The 16,114-nt window shown below is 59.0% G+C and overlaps 6 protein-coding genes across 6 annotated transcripts; 4 read left to right on the forward strand and 2 right to left on the reverse strand.

The window, feature by feature from the left end:
* The first annotated feature begins 225 nt into the window (after nucleotides 1–225).
* MYCTH_2312085 (uncharacterized protein) lies at nucleotides 226–1,444 on the forward strand. The gene is made up of 2 exons (XM_003666881.1): nucleotides 226–1,039; nucleotides 1,171–1,444. Exon 1 carries the CDS (start codon nucleotides 420–422, stop codon nucleotides 975–977), a length of 558 nt encoding a protein of 185 aa, XP_003666929.1. The 5' UTR covers nucleotides 226–419; the 3' UTR covers nucleotides 978–1,039; nucleotides 1,171–1,444.
* A 1-nt stretch (nucleotide 1,445) lies between these two features.
* MYCTH_2312086 (uncharacterized protein) lies at nucleotides 1,446–2,907 on the forward strand. The gene is made up of 4 exons (XM_003666882.1): nucleotides 1,446–1,677; nucleotides 1,787–2,088; nucleotides 2,302–2,537; nucleotides 2,685–2,907. The coding sequence occupies exons 2-4, from the start codon at nucleotides 1,806–1,808 to the stop codon at nucleotides 2,826–2,828; spliced, it is 663 nt and encodes a 220-aa protein (XP_003666930.1). The 5' UTR covers nucleotides 1,446–1,677; nucleotides 1,787–1,805; the 3' UTR covers nucleotides 2,829–2,907.
* Nucleotides 2,908–3,559: 652 nt separating this feature from the next.
* Nucleotides 3,560–7,359, reverse strand: MYCTH_2312088 (uncharacterized protein). Its single transcript, XM_003666883.1, has 5 exons — nucleotides 6,632–7,359; nucleotides 6,114–6,441; nucleotides 5,839–6,042; nucleotides 3,841–5,663; nucleotides 3,560–3,750 (listed from the first exon to the last, which is right to left on the reverse strand). The coding sequence occupies exons 2-5, from the start codon at nucleotides 6,418–6,420 to the stop codon at nucleotides 3,655–3,657; spliced, it is 2,430 nt and encodes an 809-aa protein (XP_003666931.1). The 5' UTR covers nucleotides 6,421–6,441; nucleotides 6,632–7,359; the 3' UTR covers nucleotides 3,560–3,654.
* A 2,733-nt stretch (nucleotides 7,360–10,092) lies between these two features.
* Nucleotides 10,093–11,946, forward strand: MYCTH_2312089 (uncharacterized protein). Its single transcript, XM_003666884.1, has one exon. It carries the CDS (start codon nucleotides 10,504–10,506, stop codon nucleotides 11,755–11,757), a length of 1,254 nt encoding a protein of 417 aa, XP_003666932.1. The 5' UTR covers nucleotides 10,093–10,503; the 3' UTR covers nucleotides 11,758–11,946.
* MYCTH_2312091 (uncharacterized protein) lies at nucleotides 11,947–13,295 on the reverse strand. The gene is made up of 2 exons (XM_003666885.1): nucleotides 12,740–13,295; nucleotides 11,947–12,683 (listed from the first exon to the last, which is right to left on the reverse strand). Exons 1-2 carry the CDS (start codon nucleotides 13,006–13,008, stop codon nucleotides 12,137–12,139), a joined length of 816 nt encoding a protein of 271 aa, XP_003666933.1. The 5' UTR covers nucleotides 13,009–13,295; the 3' UTR covers nucleotides 11,947–12,136.
* A 209-nt stretch (nucleotides 13,296–13,504) lies between these two features.
* MYCTH_2097429 (uncharacterized protein) lies at nucleotides 13,505–14,828 on the forward strand. Its single transcript, XM_003666886.1, has 2 exons — nucleotides 13,505–14,394; nucleotides 14,480–14,828. Exons 1-2 carry the CDS (start codon nucleotides 13,540–13,542, stop codon nucleotides 14,633–14,635), a joined length of 1,011 nt encoding a protein of 336 aa, XP_003666934.1. The 5' UTR covers nucleotides 13,505–13,539; the 3' UTR covers nucleotides 14,636–14,828.
* The last annotated feature ends 1,286 nt before the right edge of the window (nucleotides 14,829–16,114 follow it).

Consider the following 16,114-nt stretch of genomic DNA (forward strand, 5'->3'; position numbering starts at 1 on the left):
TAGACTGGCGCCCTACCTACTTACGTATCCTTCCCCTGTACAGTACAACCACGCTTGCAGTAGTGGGCTGGTTTACTTGTACACTATCCGTACACTACGGACGTATGTATGTACATACATACTCTGTACCCAGTACCTACCACCCTGGATAAAAGATTAAACAACGCTCCATCGGGATCTACGGATTACACCTACGCAGACAAGGGAGTTCCACCTTTTCCCCAACCCAATCCTAATCAGACCCATCCCGGTCCTGTTACACACACCCCGTTAGACATCAGCAAGCAGGTCAGAGTAGGATCAAGATCCAAAGCTCAAGAGAGGGATAGATCAGGAAAGGGGGAAGAAAGAAAAAGAGATCAAGAGAAAAAGAGATCAAGAGATCGAGAGAGAGAGAGAGAGAGAGAGAGAGAAAGAAAATGGCGGCCAAGGGCACCATCTCCCGCCCGGCCCCCCCGGGCCGCCTGCCGACCTCGGGCTCCACGAGCTCCGGCCGCGCCCTCGGCTCCGGATACGAGACCCCCATGGGCGTCGAGGGCATGCCGTGGCCCGACACGCCCCTGTCCGCGCCGGCAACGGCGGCCGTACCCGGCGGCAGCGGGGGATTGGCGGCAACAACGGCAGGAGGACTCCGGCGGGCGAGGACGGATCTAGGAGGAGGAGCCGTTTCCGGCGGACCGGGGCCCGCGTCGCTGTCGGCTCGGCTGCAGGGCCTGGCGACGGGGTCGGGGGCGGGCAACGGGCCGTCGCTGAGGGGGGTGCACTCGCCGGCCGAGAGCCTCAACGGGGTGGTCACGCGCGCCAGGGGGACGGGCAGGAAGGTCGGGTGGAGGGACCGGGTCGCGTGCTTCCAGTGGACTTGGTTCACCATGACCATGGTGCGTCCGTCTCTCGCTTTTTTTTTTACTTTCTTTCTTGCTTTCGGATGGGGAGATCGTGGAGCTCGTCGCAGAGAGAGAAAAAAAAAGCTGGTATAATGCTGATGCTGATGTGGGAATGTCTTAGGCAACCGGGGGTATCGCGAACATGTTGCATTCTAGTACGTTTTCTCATCTCCTCCTTCCCCGTCTCCTCCTCCTCCTCCTCCTGCTGCTGCTGCTGCTGCTGTTGCTTCTACTGCCCTTCTGCCGCTCTGAAGGGAAGAAAGACACTGGCTAACGCTGGCTGTAGTACCATACAGGTCACAATGGCTGACGGGTATCGGGTTGGGCTTTTTCTTCCTAAATCTCTGTCTCTTCGTTATGAACTGCATCTTGATCTCGCTACGGTTTTACTTGCGGCCCGGAAGTCTGGTGGACTCGTTCACAGACCAGTTTGAGAGTCTGTTCATATCCGCCATTGTGAGTAGCTGTTACTATTTCTTTTTTTTTTCTTTGTCCTTCTTCTCCTTCGATTCGACGCAACTCGAGCATGGGACTACTACTGACACAGGCTCGAGATCGTCTCGTAAGTCCCCGGAACTGCCCGCCGCCAACAGCGGCCGCACACCCCAAGCCGCTTGACTGCGTTACTCAACACCCGCCACAGAATAGCAACCATCCTCATCACCATCACCCAATACGGCGTACCCCACACCGGGCACTGGCTTCTGAGTGTCACCGAAGCCCTCTTCTGGGTCTACATCGGACTGAGCGCCGTCGTCAGCGCCGCCCTCTATCTCACCATCTGGTCGACACAGTTCGTCCCCCCGGCCCCCGCCTTGCTTTCCCCCTTTTCCACCCCTCCAGCAACGAAACAAAACAAAACAAATTCGAGACAAGCTCACATCTGCCCCCGTTAAATCCAGGGTGTTTCCAATCCACACCATGACCCCCGTTTGGGTCTTCCCGGCCTACCCGCTGCTCCTCAGTGCCCCCTTCGGCGGCAACCTCATCTCGGCCGCCGGCCGCGCCGGCCGGCCCGACGGCATCAACACGGTCCCTGTCGCACTGGCCGCTATCACTGCCCAGGGAACGGGCTTTTTGATTAGCTTCATGATTTGCGCCGCCTTCCTGTACCGGCTCATGACGCAGAAGCTGCCGCGCGACCACCAACGACCGGGTGTGTTCATCTCGATTGGGCCGAGCGCCTTTAGTTCTGCCGGTCTAGGTGCGTTTTGTTCTTCTTTTTCTTCTTCTTCTTCTTCTTCTTCTTCTTCTTCTTCTTCTTCTTCTTCTTCTTCTTCTTCTCCTCCTCTTTTCTATCTACCTTGCCTTCCCTCTCTTCCCCCTCACTCCTGTGCCTATTGCATACAGGAGTTCGAACGGCCGCCGCGATGGGGTACATAAACTAATCCAAACAAACATGAGGGGAACTAAACAGTACAACTGGGCTCCCTCAGTCACTCCATCTTCCCGTCCGACTTCATGGGCACGGAGCACGCCGTGCACATCCTTCGCTTGCTGGCCTACATGGCCGGCCTCTGGTTGTGGGGACTGAGCATCTGGTTCTTCCTCGTCTCGGTCGGCTCGCTGTGGAAGTACCTGCGGCCCGAGAGCAAGGGGAAGCTGCACTTCCAGATGACGTGGTTCTCTTTTGTCTTTCCCAATACCGCTCTGGTGAGTTCTTGCTTCCTCCCCCACACGAACCCATACACACACACACATACACACACTACCTGGCCTGGCCAAAACAAGGCCCAAAAGGGAAGAAAATGGTCCGCTGACGAAGGGGGGAACCCACGTGCTTGTCCGTGACTTATACAGGTAGCGGCCACAGAAGCACTCGGCAGCGCCTTCGACAGCCCCGGTCTCCAGATCTTTGGCTGCGTGCTGGCGGGATGCTTGGTCCTGGTGTGGATCCTGGTGTTCACAAAGATGCTGCGCTGCTTGTGGAGGAGGGAGCTGTGAGTCCTCTCCCCGTCCCTTGCCCTCTCCCCCCCCTCCCACCTTTCCCCTTCCGCGTACAACTGGTTGGAGTCTACTTCTTCTTCTTCTTCTGGGACAGCGCAGCTGATACAGAACCAGACTCTGGCCGAAGGATGTAGACTAGAGGCCCGCCCATCCGAGATCTGGGGCTGACATGAGCGGGTCCTTATAGGGAGAGACTTCAAAGGCTGCCTCCCAACGGGTGAAGCATTGGTTTTCCTTGTCTACTGTCATCTTACTGTTGTCGGGGCTTCAAGAAAGGGGGGTCTTCGGGATATTGTCGAGCATGCTCATCAAGAGGCGCATCGTTATATTGGTTCAGAGTCGGGCAGCATAGCGACGGATATACCCATAGACAGGTTATGACCGATTAAAGATCCCTTCATGATGGCAGCGACAAGTTTTAGGGGTGCACGAATTATGTTTTGCCAACTGCTCGTTACGGTGAGAGAACATCTAAAGTCTGAGAGAGCCCCCCATAAGTTGTTTTTTTTTTTTTTTTCCCACAGCGACGAGAAAGAGGAAAAGAAACAAGATCAAAAAAAGGAAACAAAAAAGAGGAAATGTTCCCTTCCGCCATGCTTGCCTTTTCCATTTCCACCACTTGTTCCATTTTGATGCAGCAGCCCGTTACCGCCAAATTGTACAAGAAAGGAGCAGTTTTCCGCGGTACACTGGGCTGTATCTGCATCCCATTTGCCTCCGGACACAGTCTTGCTCTCAAAATTCCGAGCCAGGGTACAACAGGCCAATCTTTTACCTCCAACTACCGTACCGCGGATTCACCGTCGTGTCGTTTACCTAGATATTACCGATTCGCCAACCAGGCAAACTTTTTCTTGGCCGACTCCGCCGCCCCCCCGCCGGTCGTGGGCTCAACCTGAACACTGCGTTGGTAAAGATCCTGTCGCGAGATTAGCAATGCATCCTCAGACAAGGGAACCAGAGAAGTGTGTGTGAAAGAGAGAGAGAGAGAGAGAGAGAGAGATCCTACCTCTTCATCGGTGGATATCCGGCAATCTAGGATCAGCTCCCTGCAGGCCTCGTGGCGCTGCAGGTTCGGGTACGGCTGGCCCTGGCTCTTCATGATGGGCAGCAGGACCTCGCCGAGCACCTCGAACTTCTTCCAGTTGATGCGGTCGCCGCCGGGCCCCACAAAGGTCTTGCTCCCCTCCTCGGCCGAGACCAGGTCGCGCCTGTGCAGGGGCATGAAGGGGATGCGCGGCAGGGGCGAGTTCTCCCAGGCGAGCCGGTAGGCGAAGTGGCTCTTTTGGGTGCCCATCAGCAGCACCAAGCCGGCGAACCGCTTCTGCACCTCCGGCGAGACCAGCGCGCGGGTCTGGGCGAGGCGGTGGATGGAGGTGCCGTTGATGCCCGCCAGCACGGCGGCCAGGCCGTTGTAGTTGTTCATCTGGCGCAGCTTCTGGGCGACCTGCATGAATTTCTCGAGGCAGGGGGCGCGGTGCTTGGCCTTGTCCCGGATCAGGATCATGTTGGCGACCCACTGGGCGACGTGGTTGAAGTGGGCGACCATGCGGTTCATGTTCCTGAGCTGCCGGCACTTCTCCTTCTGCTCGTGCGAGAGGCTGACGTGGCGCACCATGTCGCGGATGCGGATCGAGCTGAACATGACCCAGTCTATCCGCGTCATCTCGTCCGCGACCTCCTCGACGTCAAGCTCCATGAACTGATGGTACCTGAACTTGTTGAGGGGGAGGACGGGCGCGGGCACGAGGGTGGCCGCTTCGGCCTCGTAGTCTTCGACCGAATGGAACTGGAGCCGGGCCGGTCCGCGAGGGGGGCCGCGGCCCTCGATGCCGGACAGGTCGGAGCTCTGCGACGCGCGCCGCTGGCTTGGTGCTACTGCTGCTGCTGCTGCGCCCGGCTCGTCCAGCTGCAAGGAGCTCATCGACTCGGTCATGCCTCGCACCCTCTGTCCGGCGGCGGAAGCGGGCTCCTTGCTCTCGTTCTCGTCCGGCGGATCCGAGTTCGCCCACCCGGTATCGTCGTCCACCGTGACCTTCTGGTCGAGGTGCATCCGCATCTGCTGCGCGGCCGCGAGGAAGACTGGCTCCCTCGCGAGCTGCTGGATCAGCTCCTCCAGACTGTTCCTCGTCGCCGACCTGGCAAAGTCTCCGGGGTACAGGGAGAGCCACTTGGCCACCACTTCGATCGTGCGCATCTGCGCCTCTACCTTGATCAGGTACTCCATCGTCCGGTCGTTCCGCAACTGGTCCAGCCGTGCGCGGATTGCCGTGAGCAGTGCGGACGGAGCAGCGAACTTGCGGTACAGGCATAGGAAGATATCGGCAAAACTGTGATCGGCTTTCGACATCTTGGGGGCGAGAAGCCTGTCGACGAGCTCGTCAAAGGTGACGCCCGCCACCTTGGCCTGCCTGTCACTGCCGTCATCGCTCCGCCGCCGGGTCGAGGCGCCCTCGGAGAACTGGTCGCCGTCGGATTCGTCAACGTCGAGGAAGCTCTCGCCCCCCCCGTCTAGCCGGATGCCTGGGGTCCGCAGCATGCTCGACAACGTCTGCTGCTTGCCGTCCTCGGTGATGGCGGCGGCGCTGCCGGAGCTCAGGTTGCTGCCGGAAGCGGCGCTCTGGTAATCCGGTCTCGGCGACCTCGAGGCCGGTCCTCTGTGCTGACTCTCGTGGGGAGGCTGCGGGAAGCCGCGCAGGAGCGAGAAGTCGGAGCTGGCCCTGCTGTGTTTACTGTGCTGACTGATTGGGCGTCCGTTATGGAAGTCCGTGAGCGCGTCAAGGTTCGCCGTCGAAGCAGCACGCCTCCTGGGACCCGAGCCCTCCGACTTGTCTGATTGCGTTCGTTAGTCACCTCTCGCAGCGGATTTGCAGAACCAGGACCCGGAGGGGGGAGGACGGTGGGGGAGAGGAGGAAGAAGGTGGGTTAGACAAAAGGGAGATAGAGGCTCGAGACCGTATTCTCAGCCAGCTTGGGATAGTCAATCGGTTGGGACGAGGACGCTCACCTCTTCGGTTGGCGAGTGCAGCTCTCAGCATGGCCTGGAGGCACTCGCGGGCGCTGGCTGGCGCGTTGGACGCGGTCCTGAAGTGGCCTGCGCAAGTAGCAAATGCCGATGCGAGCCCGGCGAGATCTGGGTGTCGTAGGTCGTCGGGCGCGTCACACTTGGTGGCGACGAGGACGGTGGGCAGGGAGGAATTCGCGAGGGCAGCTGGGCCAATGACCAATGAGCATGCGCGCGCGACGGCTCGCCGGGCTCGGTTGGGAGACAGAGAGACTCACCCATAATCGGGGGCACCTCCCGCATACTCGCTTCATTCACGGCGTCGTACAGGATCATTGCGCCGTCCATGCGGGGCACCGAGTGACCTCCGATCTGCTTCGGCCAGTGCACGGGCTGGTTCGGGTCCAGCTCGATGCCCTCGAGATCGAGCTCGACGATGGTGACGAGGTGGTTCACGCCGTCGAGCTCGTGGCGGAGGGTCGTGATGTTCGAGCTCGACGGCCTGGGGGCCCGGCGCAGGTGTTGTATGAAGGTGGATTTGCCGACGCCTACGGCGCCAATGACGGCGATGTTGATGGGCTCCATGTCGTTGCGGGCATGCTCAAACTGGACCAGAGAAAAATTGAGAAAACGGTCAGCCCCGGAGGTCCTTCTCCTTTTCCTTTTCCTTCTTCTCCTTCTTTTTCTCGGGCGCGTCTTGGAGATGGCATTGTGGCGGCGACTCGACAGCCGCGCGCGTTTCCCTTGCACTCCAAGCGGCGGGGATTATATAAAAAAACAAGGACGGGCAGCGTACCCAGGGGGTCGGATTGGTATGGCTCAGAGACTCTTTCCGTGGCGGGATCCACGGTTGTCGCTCCTCGTTACGGTGGCCAGCACTCGTCGTCGGGGCGGTCGACGCGCCGGGTTGGGGGGGCGCGGGACGGGAATGGGATTGTGGCTGCGGCTGCGAATGTGGATGGGAATGAGGGTGAGCAGGATGCGGCTCGGGGACGGCGGCAGCGATTGGGTCGGGGACGGGGTCGGGATCGGGATTGTGGTAGCGAAGGAAAAAAGGGTCGTCGACGATCGAAGCGAAGGAATCCCTGGTGCCGGCGACGGGAGGGTCGTCGACGAGCAAGAAAGTGCTTTCGGAGCCAGCGATGGAGGAAAGCTGTCCGGATGGCGGAGCCAAGTCTGGTTCGCCTGTTCTCCCCGTCGCAGCGGCTGCATCAGCGCCAACAGCTCCCGGCGGGGTACTGGCCGGCAGCACAGGCTCAGAGAGCTGCGGCAGCGCTGCCCCGGGACGGTCTGACACGGCCTGGTGAGTCTGTGCCCACATGGCTAACCCGAGAGCATGGCGGCGCGCAGAGACAGCAAAATCATAGCGCTGCACCGACGACCCGGTTTGGGGATTGGGAGGGAAAACTGCGGACCGGGGATGGAGATGGCAATCTTTTTTCTTCTTTTGTGAGAGAGGTCGAAAGTCCAGGGCCGCCCCAGTGCGCCAAATTGAACGAATTCAACAATCGGGTCGGATTGGAGTTTGGGTTAGACTCCTGTCAGGGTCAGGGTCGCCCTGGGTGGGATCCATTCGGTAGGATACCGGTAACTGTCGGGGTCGCCGCGAGGCCGGGGCACAGCTCCCTCCATCCCCCGGGCCAGCACCTACCAAGTATGTAATCCGCACATAACCTTCATTATCTACATCCATACCTAGCACTCATCACCTAATTAGCGCCCGCGCCCAAGCAGAAACTCGCCCAACAAAGGCCCCTGTCGTCTGCCATCGTTGGGTAATTCTCCCGCGGACGGAAAACAGTCGACTCCTTGCAGCATGTTGTCAATTACTCTGCTGCGTGCCCAGTGAACCATGCAGCAAGCACAGGCCGCGCCGGGTCCGAGATGCGTGGTCCTGCAGAGTGCCGCAGCAAGTAGTGTGTAGTGTAGCACCCGGCTCCGGAAACGTGTCTCGACGAATTTTGCTGCCGGGCAGGCTCGGCCGCTTGTTTGCAGAGAGCTTCCCTCAGAGGTCAAGGTTGATAAAAAGCGGGGCCCAAGTTCGGTTAGTTCCGAGTCTTCGCTGCTCTCGATATGGTGCTGCCGCAATTTTACGTTTCCAATTCCACAGGTGTCCTGCAGGTGACGACTGCGTGTCCCGTAGAGTATTTACAAAGTAATCCAAGTGATGTAGGTAGCACGGAGTAATCCGTGTACGGAGTGGTGAGTTGGCCATTGTGCGGAATTCACTACTCGTAACGAAGTCACTACGGAGTACGGATTACATAACGCGGTATGGTTTCTGGGGCCTGTGGGGGCACAACTGCTGTGTAGTGTAGCTCGAAGACGGTGGGTCTCCAGAATCGCTTGTTGAGCTAAGGCTTACCTTCCCTGCACGAATTCTGATGCCAAGAAACCAACGAAGCTGGGAAGGAAAGAACTCCCCAGGAAAATGGGGAGACTGAATACCTCGAACAAACAAGGGCTGTTTTCTGTTAGTCTTGCTTTTCCCGCCTCCCCTTATCTAAACTGTCCGCTTTTCCGATGTAACATGGAAAGCGATAGAAGTCGGCATTGCAATGACGCGAGATGATCAACAGTCGGTCCTGGCAAGGCTGATCATGTTGCTGAGACAGCATGTCCAAGTTCCGTTGAGACAAGGTGTCCAAGTTCGATAGTCCGACATACTCACTTGACGATGGCATCATGGGGGATGATGCTGGTCATTGACGGGAATATCAGCACTGCTTAAGGTATCATCAGGCTCCTTGCGCATCCGAGTCTGGCGCAGCCTCTCAGGACACGAGACTGGCCCGCCAAACGGCGCCGAGGGAAGCACGGCTCGGGTCAGCACAGCACGGCACGGCAATTCAGGTGCGTACGGACAGCTACGGTCAATGTCAGTTCGAACTACCAGGTCGTTTGTGTGTGACTTGATTCGTAGACGCACAGCTGCGCCAGTCATGCATCTTGGCGTCGGCGATGCCTTGAAACTTCGGTACTTCGAAGAATCTGGCTGACCTTGACGCTTTCCCTAGGCCGGGGCCCCTTCTCCCGTTTGAAAATCAGTATGTGATTGTTCGTATGTATGTATGCGCATACATAAGGAACGCTTACCTCCGAGTCCTCGAACCGAGCTATCGTCACCCGAGACATTTACAGCTCCTACTCTGGAGCACTGCTGCTGCTGCTGCTGCTGCCCGAAGGTCCTTGGTCCGGCTGCGTTGATCACACCCAAGGTTGGAAAGCGCACAAAAAAAAAAGGTCACCCTCCAAGTCGGGCTCATGGCGTTTGTGCCAAAGCCATATATCCCATCTGATCTCTCATCTCGGCCGGCTGTCAGATGGCGGCCGGCTTTGGCTCCGCTTATGTGTTGGCATGCATGCGACGTCCCCCCGTCTACACAAGCAGAGGCTCCCCGATTTAACCGCGGCGGGCAAAGTGGGTGGTATTCGAGACCGAAAGACCGTATATTTCCCTGTGTACAAAATACGCACAACGGACTTCTTGGTACCGCAGTAGTGTGCGCGATGCATTGGGTCCACACGACACTTCGCTAGTGCACCCAACGTAATCCAGACACTAGCACCTGGTCCCTGCTCCCGATCGAGCTCGACACACGAGTTGACACACGAAGCGGTCGCGCGCACAAGGTCAAGATGGACCATCATCCATGTTGGTCTCTGGCACGCTGACCCTATTAAAGAAATGGCTCGGTTGTGAAGGCAGTCCGGGCCCATTCGCAGGGCATTGACGACGTGTATGTACGGAGCAGTTAGTGGATGTAACTAGCTCCAAAGCCCACTGGGTCGTTTGTACTCCGTAATCAAGTGACCAGTCCACTCAACTCTTACACCGTCGTGTAGTCGCTTGCGTCCAGAACCCTGGAGCACCACACCCCCCCTCTGGGGGGGCCAACCAAGTGGAGGAAGTAGAGGGCACAAGCTTCCTGGTCCAGCATCGGACGATCAAATCGGGCATCTGATCAACTCTATCCATCGCCAATGCAACGCTGCATCTCCTGGCGTGTTTCTCCAGTCTTGTCTCGCTTCCCGTTGGCTGTACTCCGTACATACACTACTATGTAATATATACAATAACCGGCGCTGGCGAACCATGGGACCCAGATCTGGGGTTCGACTGGCCCCCCCCATTCAACGGTCGGGTGCCCTGCAACCCTCGCTGGGATCTCGACAAGGGGGGGCTGGGTGTGGCCTCTTGAGGCCAAGAGGTGTGCAGGCGGAATATTTATTCCAATGTCCAGAAATATACGTTTCCCCCCTCTTTCTCCCCTCTAGGATCAACCTACGCACACACACACACACACACACACACATCTGTCAACCCCCGAACCCTTTTCTCGTCATCCCAGCCCATCCGGAGCCGCGTTGCCGTAGTGTTATATCTCGGTCGTGCTGTAGGTGCGCTTCGCCCCGTAAAGGAACTGCTAGTACTGCGGCCCGAGACAGCAACGCCGCCCCGCGTCTACTCCTCACGCCACTATCCGGAAACCTGGCAGGCGCCGGTTTCTAAGGAGAGACGATGCAAAAAAGTTGAGCTCGAAGCATCGTTCCGAAGAGCCGCTAGCCTACGGTGTACCTTGGGCCAAGGCCGGGCCGGGATTTTCTTTTCTTTTTTCCTTTTTACTGGACATTCTCTGTGAAGGGCAGACGGCCATGCAATACAGAATGAACTACACCAGGGGGGCGGCCCCAGGAGGCCACGGACTGGGCGCGAAATCGTACAAGGCGCCAACCAGTGTCCCGGAGGGACATTTCGATCCCGACGAGCTCACTCGCCGTCTATACCTCGTGTTGGCGGAGCAGAAAGCACAGGCGGAACGGAGGCGGAAGGCTCGCAGCGATGCAGCAACTAGGAGAGACGGCCGGGAGCATGCTTCCGGCGCGAGGCACCGGGAAGCACGGCAGAAGCATGCCGAACCGTCCGCGGACACCGTCGCGGAGCCGAGGAGGACGGAGTTGGCTGAGGACCAGCCGCTGGCGGGCGCCGTCCGGGCTTCGGACGTACAGCCCGGGGCATACCATCACGTCCCGAAAGAAGCGGCCAGGCAATTCACTAGGACGACTACGGTGGGGAGCATGCGGGACGGCAACCTCGTCAACAGACTCTCCAAGCACGCTCTCAAATTCCGCCTGGAGGGGGGCCCTCCTCTAGCGACGCGCCCGGGCGCCGCCGGGAACAGCGCCCACGAGCCGGCCCCCACGCCCCCGCCCCAGCAAACCGACACGCAGCGGGAGGGGCTCCTCCTCGAGCGCGACAGCCAGTCCCCGCGCGGGCCCGCCCCGGGAGGGGCCCCCGCGCGGCCCGACCGCGTATGGGGTCAGCCGACGCGCAGGCAACCTCCCGCCGCCGCCGCCGCCGCGGCCCGGCGGCGCAACAGCACGGGCAACGCCGCCGATCCGTCGGCATCCTCGTCGGCCGCAGACGAGCGCGCGGGGGCCCGGCGCTCCCTGCTCGCCGCGGCGGCCGCCCCGGACACCCTCGTCATGGACACGCTCCTGGAAGACGTGCCGCCGCCGTTTCCGCCGGCCGAGTACGGGCGCGTCGACTGGACGCAGAGCGACGAGCCGCCGGCGCCACCGCCGGCGCCGCTGTCGCCCACGCACGTCATTCCGGCGGACGGCGGCGGCGACGACAATGCTAATCGTAATATTCATCACGCTATTGCTACCGCCCGGAGCGGGCCCAGGTTGTTGCTGCTCTCGCCGCTGCTGCGCAAGGCCGATTCGCTCTGGACGCTGAAGGGCCGGCGCCGGGAGAGCAAGGACTCGTCGGGAAGCGGTGGGACGGGCGGCGGCGGCGGCGGCGGCGGCGATGGCAGACTAGAGGATACCAGGGAGGCGGGGCAATCGCCTACTACGCCGACGACGCCTACCGCGGGCAAGGGCGGTAAGGGATTCTTTGGGAGGTTCAAGCGTTAGCCTCTGGAGGGTAGGATGGGTTATTTTTGCCGACGGGCGGGTTACGGTGGATTATAAGAGACGACGGAGATGGACTTACCTGCGTGGTGCCGCCAACGAATGTAGATGTGTAGTAATGCTAATTAAACTGACGATTACGCGTCCTGCTATGGAGCGCGGAGCTTCGTGAGAAGGTCATCCACATGGGACGCCCTTCTAAGTCCCCTCCGATTCCTTCAAGAATAGTCCACATCCTCTTGGTTCCCTTGTTCCTCTATTCCCTTTCATCTCCTCTTGATCGAACGCCCCTTCAATGAGCACGTCGACACCCGGCAGCACACCACCTTATGAATTTTGCTATTGCAAGGCCGGAGAAACGGTTACCAGGGCCCGCCGGCGGCTATCGGCCACCCTCCTCTCTCAGCAATCGCTCAATCTGTTTCGTCTCTTCCGCAACCACCTCCTCCCTGACCTTGTCGATACTCTCCGTTCTCTTATTCAGGAGGAGCTTGACGAGCTCGCAGAACTCGCGCACCCCGTCGCCCGTGTCGCTCGGGTCCGTCCTCGCCTTGCGCAGCGCTTCGACACCTCTCCGCAGCCCGACGTCTTTGGTCCACGGCTGCTGTCTGTTTCTCGCCATGTTGCCGCCATCCTTGATCCATGGCTGCTGTCTATTCCGACCCATGTTGGCCGCGTTCCCGCCCGGCGGGTCGGGAGCGTCCGAGGGCGGCAAGGTCATCTCTTGTATGCGGGTCAGTTCCGCGGCGAGGGAAGAATATTTTTTGAAGAGATGCTGAAAGGTGTCGCGGTGCTCGAGCAGGATACTGTAGGGATCGGCGGAGTCGGAGTCGGGTGGCTGGGCATTGTTTGGAGCAGACGGTCGTTCGGGTTTCGGAGGGTCGGGCGGGTGATTCTCCTTGTGTTGCTTGTTGCACGCGACAGAGCAACTGCGGAGCGACGGTCAGCACTGCGGATGGCGGGGCCAGAGAAGAGGGTGACGAACTATGGCATCGAGCACCTGGGACACTTGTACTTGCCCGGCTGCGTGCCGCACACGCCGCAAACCTTGGGACCCGGCCTTTTTTGCGGAGGAAAAGGATCGGCCTCCGGCCCCGGGGTCGTATCTGTGGCGGCGGGATCTGATGCGGGCGGCGCGGTCCGTTCGGGTGAAGAGGCACCGAGCATCGTCGACTGCAGGGCAGGGTTGCTGCCCTCTGCGACAGGCATGTCCGACAAACTCGGATTGCTGTTACCCTCCTGTCCCAGACTCATTGCTGTTCTGTTGCTTCTTCAATCGCGCCCTCGACAGATCGAATAATGGGATTCCGCTCTGCGCTGTAGGTGGTGCTGTAATGAAGCAGCAGTTCCATGCACACGCGATTGTTGGCACCAATCAGACTCGCAATTGGCCAATTTGACTGCTTCTCTCTGACTTGGTACCCTGCAAAGTATTCTGACCTTCTGCTGGTCTGCAACCTCGAATTATGACGCTGCGTCTTTGTAGGTACCTACCTTGAACTGTTAATTCGGTTCGTCGATGCGCATGCGAAACATTTGATTTGCAGGCACCAAAATTTGGGGCCAAGGTTGCTATGACGCAAAAAACCAAGGGTTTGTGGGTCCCTGGTGGGCGCAGCGGATTGAAGCGGTTTGTCAGCGCCGCAGTGCCGAAGGCGCCATTGCAGCAAAAGTTAAAGAGTCTCGCCGCACTTCGCCGAAATGTTTGCTCCGTCCTCTGAACTTCGCTCTCGCATCAACCTCGGTAACCTACAAGTAGCACACTTTATCGGATGACACTCCACGATGCCGTCAAGCAAGCTACTACGAGGATGCACGCCTCTGGCCTCCCGCCCTACGCGGGCCCTCAAGCCGACGACATGCCTCCGCCCTCAACGGAGCACAGCAGCGTCCGTTAGACAAGCCCACACCGGGCAAGGCCGTCTCCTCTCGCCCAGTACAAGCTCTTCCCTTCGCCCACGCCTCACACCGTCTCAGCCGCAACCATGGCGAGCCCTCCTTCCCAAAACCGCCCGCCGCACCATCTTCATCCAGACCGAGAACACGCCGAACCCGGACGCTCTCAAGTTCCTCCCGAACCACCGGATCCTCCCGGAGAGCGTGAGCTCGCCCTTCATCGAATACCTCAACCCACGCTCGACCATCGCGCCGCCGTACCCGTCCCCGCTGGCGGCACAGCTCATGAATATCGACGGCGTGACGTCCGTCTTCTACGGCGCCGACTTCATCACCGTCACCAAGGCCGCCGACGCCAACTGGGCGCACATCCGGCCCGAGGTGTTTGCGCTCATCACCGAGGCCATCACGTCGGGCCAGCCCATCGTCAACGTGGCGGAGCGCAGGGAAGGCTCCGCCGCCTCCTCCGGCGGCGCCGGCGCCGCAGGGGGTGCGCGGGAGGGCGCGGAGGCGGCCGAGCAGGACAGCCTGGCATACGACGAGAACGACAGCGAGGTGGTCGGGATGATCAAGGAGCTGCTCGAAACTCGAGTGCGCCCGGCGATCCAGGAAGACGGTGGGGATATCGAGTTCCGCGGGTTCGAAAACGGCTACGTGCTGCTCAAGTTGCGCGGCGCGTGCAGGACATGCGACTCGAGCACCGTGACGCTGAAGAATGGCATCGAAGGGATGCTCATGCACTATGTGAGTTTTTTTTCCTTTCCCCTCTTTCCTCCCTCTCTGTCTTGCCCTTCTGTTGCCCTTACATGGCTTGCTGACTTGTTTGCAGATCGAGGAGGTCAAGGGTGTTCATCAGGTGCTGGACCAGGAAGAGGAGATCGCCATGCAGGAGTTTGCCAAGTTCGAGGAGAAGCTCAAGGCCCAGAAGGGTGAAGTGCCCCCTTCAACCTCGGGCAACGGGTCGCTTGACTCTGCTTCCGGTTAACGGGGTTGGCTTCACTTCTATGTACTGAGCAGCCCCTGGAATGTACTGTACATGTGTTTCGAGGCATGACACGTTTCGGCATTTGGGATACAAACGGGAAAATACCCCCCTTGGAAGGTGATGATACTTCATGCCTGCCACCGAGTCTTCAATGCATATTTGCGAGGTTGCAGGTCCCGCAAACGTTGCTTCGAAGAGTCCCTTCATGCGCATGTTGATCTGTGATCTCACAGGAGCGCCGTCGTCACTGCAGCGCTGGACCGGCAGATAGCCACGGGGTGGCATCCTCTCGGGCCTCGGGGTCTCGTCGTGATATTCATGATTGCTTGCCACAATGGTTCTTCTTCCCCACAAACACAGAGAGCGTGGAGTCCGTGTCTGCGGTCATGAAAGCGTTCTTCCGGTTCCATATCTTACCACAAGAAGATGCCACCGCCACCGCCGCCAATAGGAGGCTACCGCCCTGATCAGCGTAGCAGAAGAAGTACCAGTATCAGTGGAGATGCATGCCAAGCAATCCCTTGGGAGCTCTGTCACCAGCATCAGGTTCGAGTCGCGCAGAGTCGGAGAAGCTGCTCATTAAGACGGACGACAGCAATAGGTCAGTGTCCCACCTCTAGCGACTGCTTTTGACGGTGGTCACTGGCGCAATAGGTGGCTCCAAAGTTGATGGGTTTCGCTTTGGCTCGCATGCATTCCTGCCTCATGCCCTATTCCCTTTCCGCACCATCAACACCCAGCGACATAATCCGCAAATAGGTACATTAGGTACATATGTATATATACCTTGTGTATGTGTATACCTACCCACCTATGTATACACCTACCGATATAAACTCTTCTCGCCCTTGTCCAGTTCTTGCTCCACAGAAACGCCCTTCGGCCGCTGCTGGGAATCGAGCGAAAATCTGGGGTAACTACGACAGTGCACGTACACGCACACACGCGCACACACGCGCACAATCCCCACAGCTCTTCGGAGCGGGAGACAACCCCGGCCGTACCACACGGGCCGCGCAGGAACATTGCCAGGTATGTGCAGTTATAACTCTTTCGCCGGTCTTTCCCCAAGGGCATGGATTATGGAGCCACTGCCCTGTCAGGGCAACGGTGGACGACGTTTGGTGGGAAGTAGCCTGGCGTTCCGTAGACATTCCCATAGTGAACGCAGGTGTTACAAATTGTGTGCTGTTGCGGTGGTTGGATGAATTGCTTCCAATGATAGCCGGTATTGTGTTGTAGATAGATAACCTACCCAAGACATCTTTGGGAATGTATGTACGGAGTACGAAGTACTGAGGAAACTGCCCAGTCAGCGAGTCGGGTGACGCTAGTGGAATTCGGGCTGCGCTAAGTTCGGCGGTGGGCGGGCCGAGAGGAAATCTGGGGTTCGAGAATGGTGGGGCCCCGCACTATTTCAGGCCACTCCCAAAATGAAAGACCCGACCCGCAGTATCGGCTTTCCATTCCGCTGGCCAG

The sequence above is a fragment of the Thermothelomyces thermophilus genome, chromosome 7 (genome assembly GCF_000226095.1).
Source record: "Thermothelomyces thermophilus ATCC 42464 chromosome 7, complete sequence".
Classification (NCBI taxonomy): domain Eukaryota; kingdom Fungi; phylum Ascomycota; class Sordariomycetes; order Sordariales; family Chaetomiaceae; genus Thermothelomyces; species Thermothelomyces thermophilus.

What these genes read in the sequence shown, in the direction of transcription:
- MYCTH_2097429 (XM_003666886.1), top strand. Translation starts at nt 13,540, where the DNA reads ATGCCGTCAAGCAAGCTACTACGAGGATGCACGCCTCTGGCCTCCCGC. An exon ending in AAGGGATGCTCATGCACTAT is followed by an intron (nt 14,395 to 14,479) that starts GTGAGTTTTTTT and finishes ACTTGTTTGCAG; the next exon opens with ATCGAGGAGGTCAAGGGTGT.
- MYCTH_2312091 (XM_003666885.1), bottom strand. Translation starts at nt 13,008, where the DNA reads ATGAGTCTGGGACAGGAGGGTAACAGCAATCCGAGTTTGTCGGACATG. An exon ending in CCCAGGTGCTCGATGCCATA is followed by an intron (nt 12,684 to 12,739) that starts GTTCGTCACCCT and finishes GTCGCTCCGCAG; the next exon opens with TTGCTCTGTCGCGTGCAACA.
- MYCTH_2312085 (XM_003666881.1), top strand. Translation starts at nt 420, where the DNA reads ATGGCGGCCAAGGGCACCATCTCCCGCCCGGCCCCCCCGGGCCGCCTG.
- MYCTH_2312089 (XM_003666884.1), top strand. Translation starts at nt 10,504, where the DNA reads ATGAACTACACCAGGGGGGCGGCCCCAGGAGGCCACGGACTGGGCGCG.
- MYCTH_2312088 (XM_003666883.1), bottom strand. Translation starts at nt 6,420, where the DNA reads ATGGAGCCCATCAACATCGCCGTCATTGGCGCCGTAGGCGTCGGCAAA. An exon ending in GGAGGTGCCCCCGATTATGG is followed by an intron (nt 6,043 to 6,113) that starts GTGAGTCTCTCT and finishes TCATTGGCCCAG; the next exon opens with CTGCCCTCGCGAATTCCTCC. An exon ending in GGATATCCACCGATGAAGAG is followed by an intron (nt 3,751 to 3,840) that starts GTAGGATCTCTC and finishes ATCTCGCGACAG; the next exon opens with GATCTTTACCAACGCAGTGT.
- MYCTH_2312086 (XM_003666882.1), top strand. Translation starts at nt 1,806, where the DNA reads ATGACCCCCGTTTGGGTCTTCCCGGCCTACCCGCTGCTCCTCAGTGCC. An exon ending in CTTTAGTTCTGCCGGTCTAG is followed by an intron (nt 2,089 to 2,301) that starts GTGCGTTTTGTT and finishes GGAACTAAACAG; the next exon opens with TACAACTGGGCTCCCTCAGT. An exon ending in TCTTTCCCAATACCGCTCTG is followed by an intron (nt 2,538 to 2,684) that starts GTGAGTTCTTGC and finishes TGACTTATACAG; the next exon opens with GTAGCGGCCACAGAAGCACT.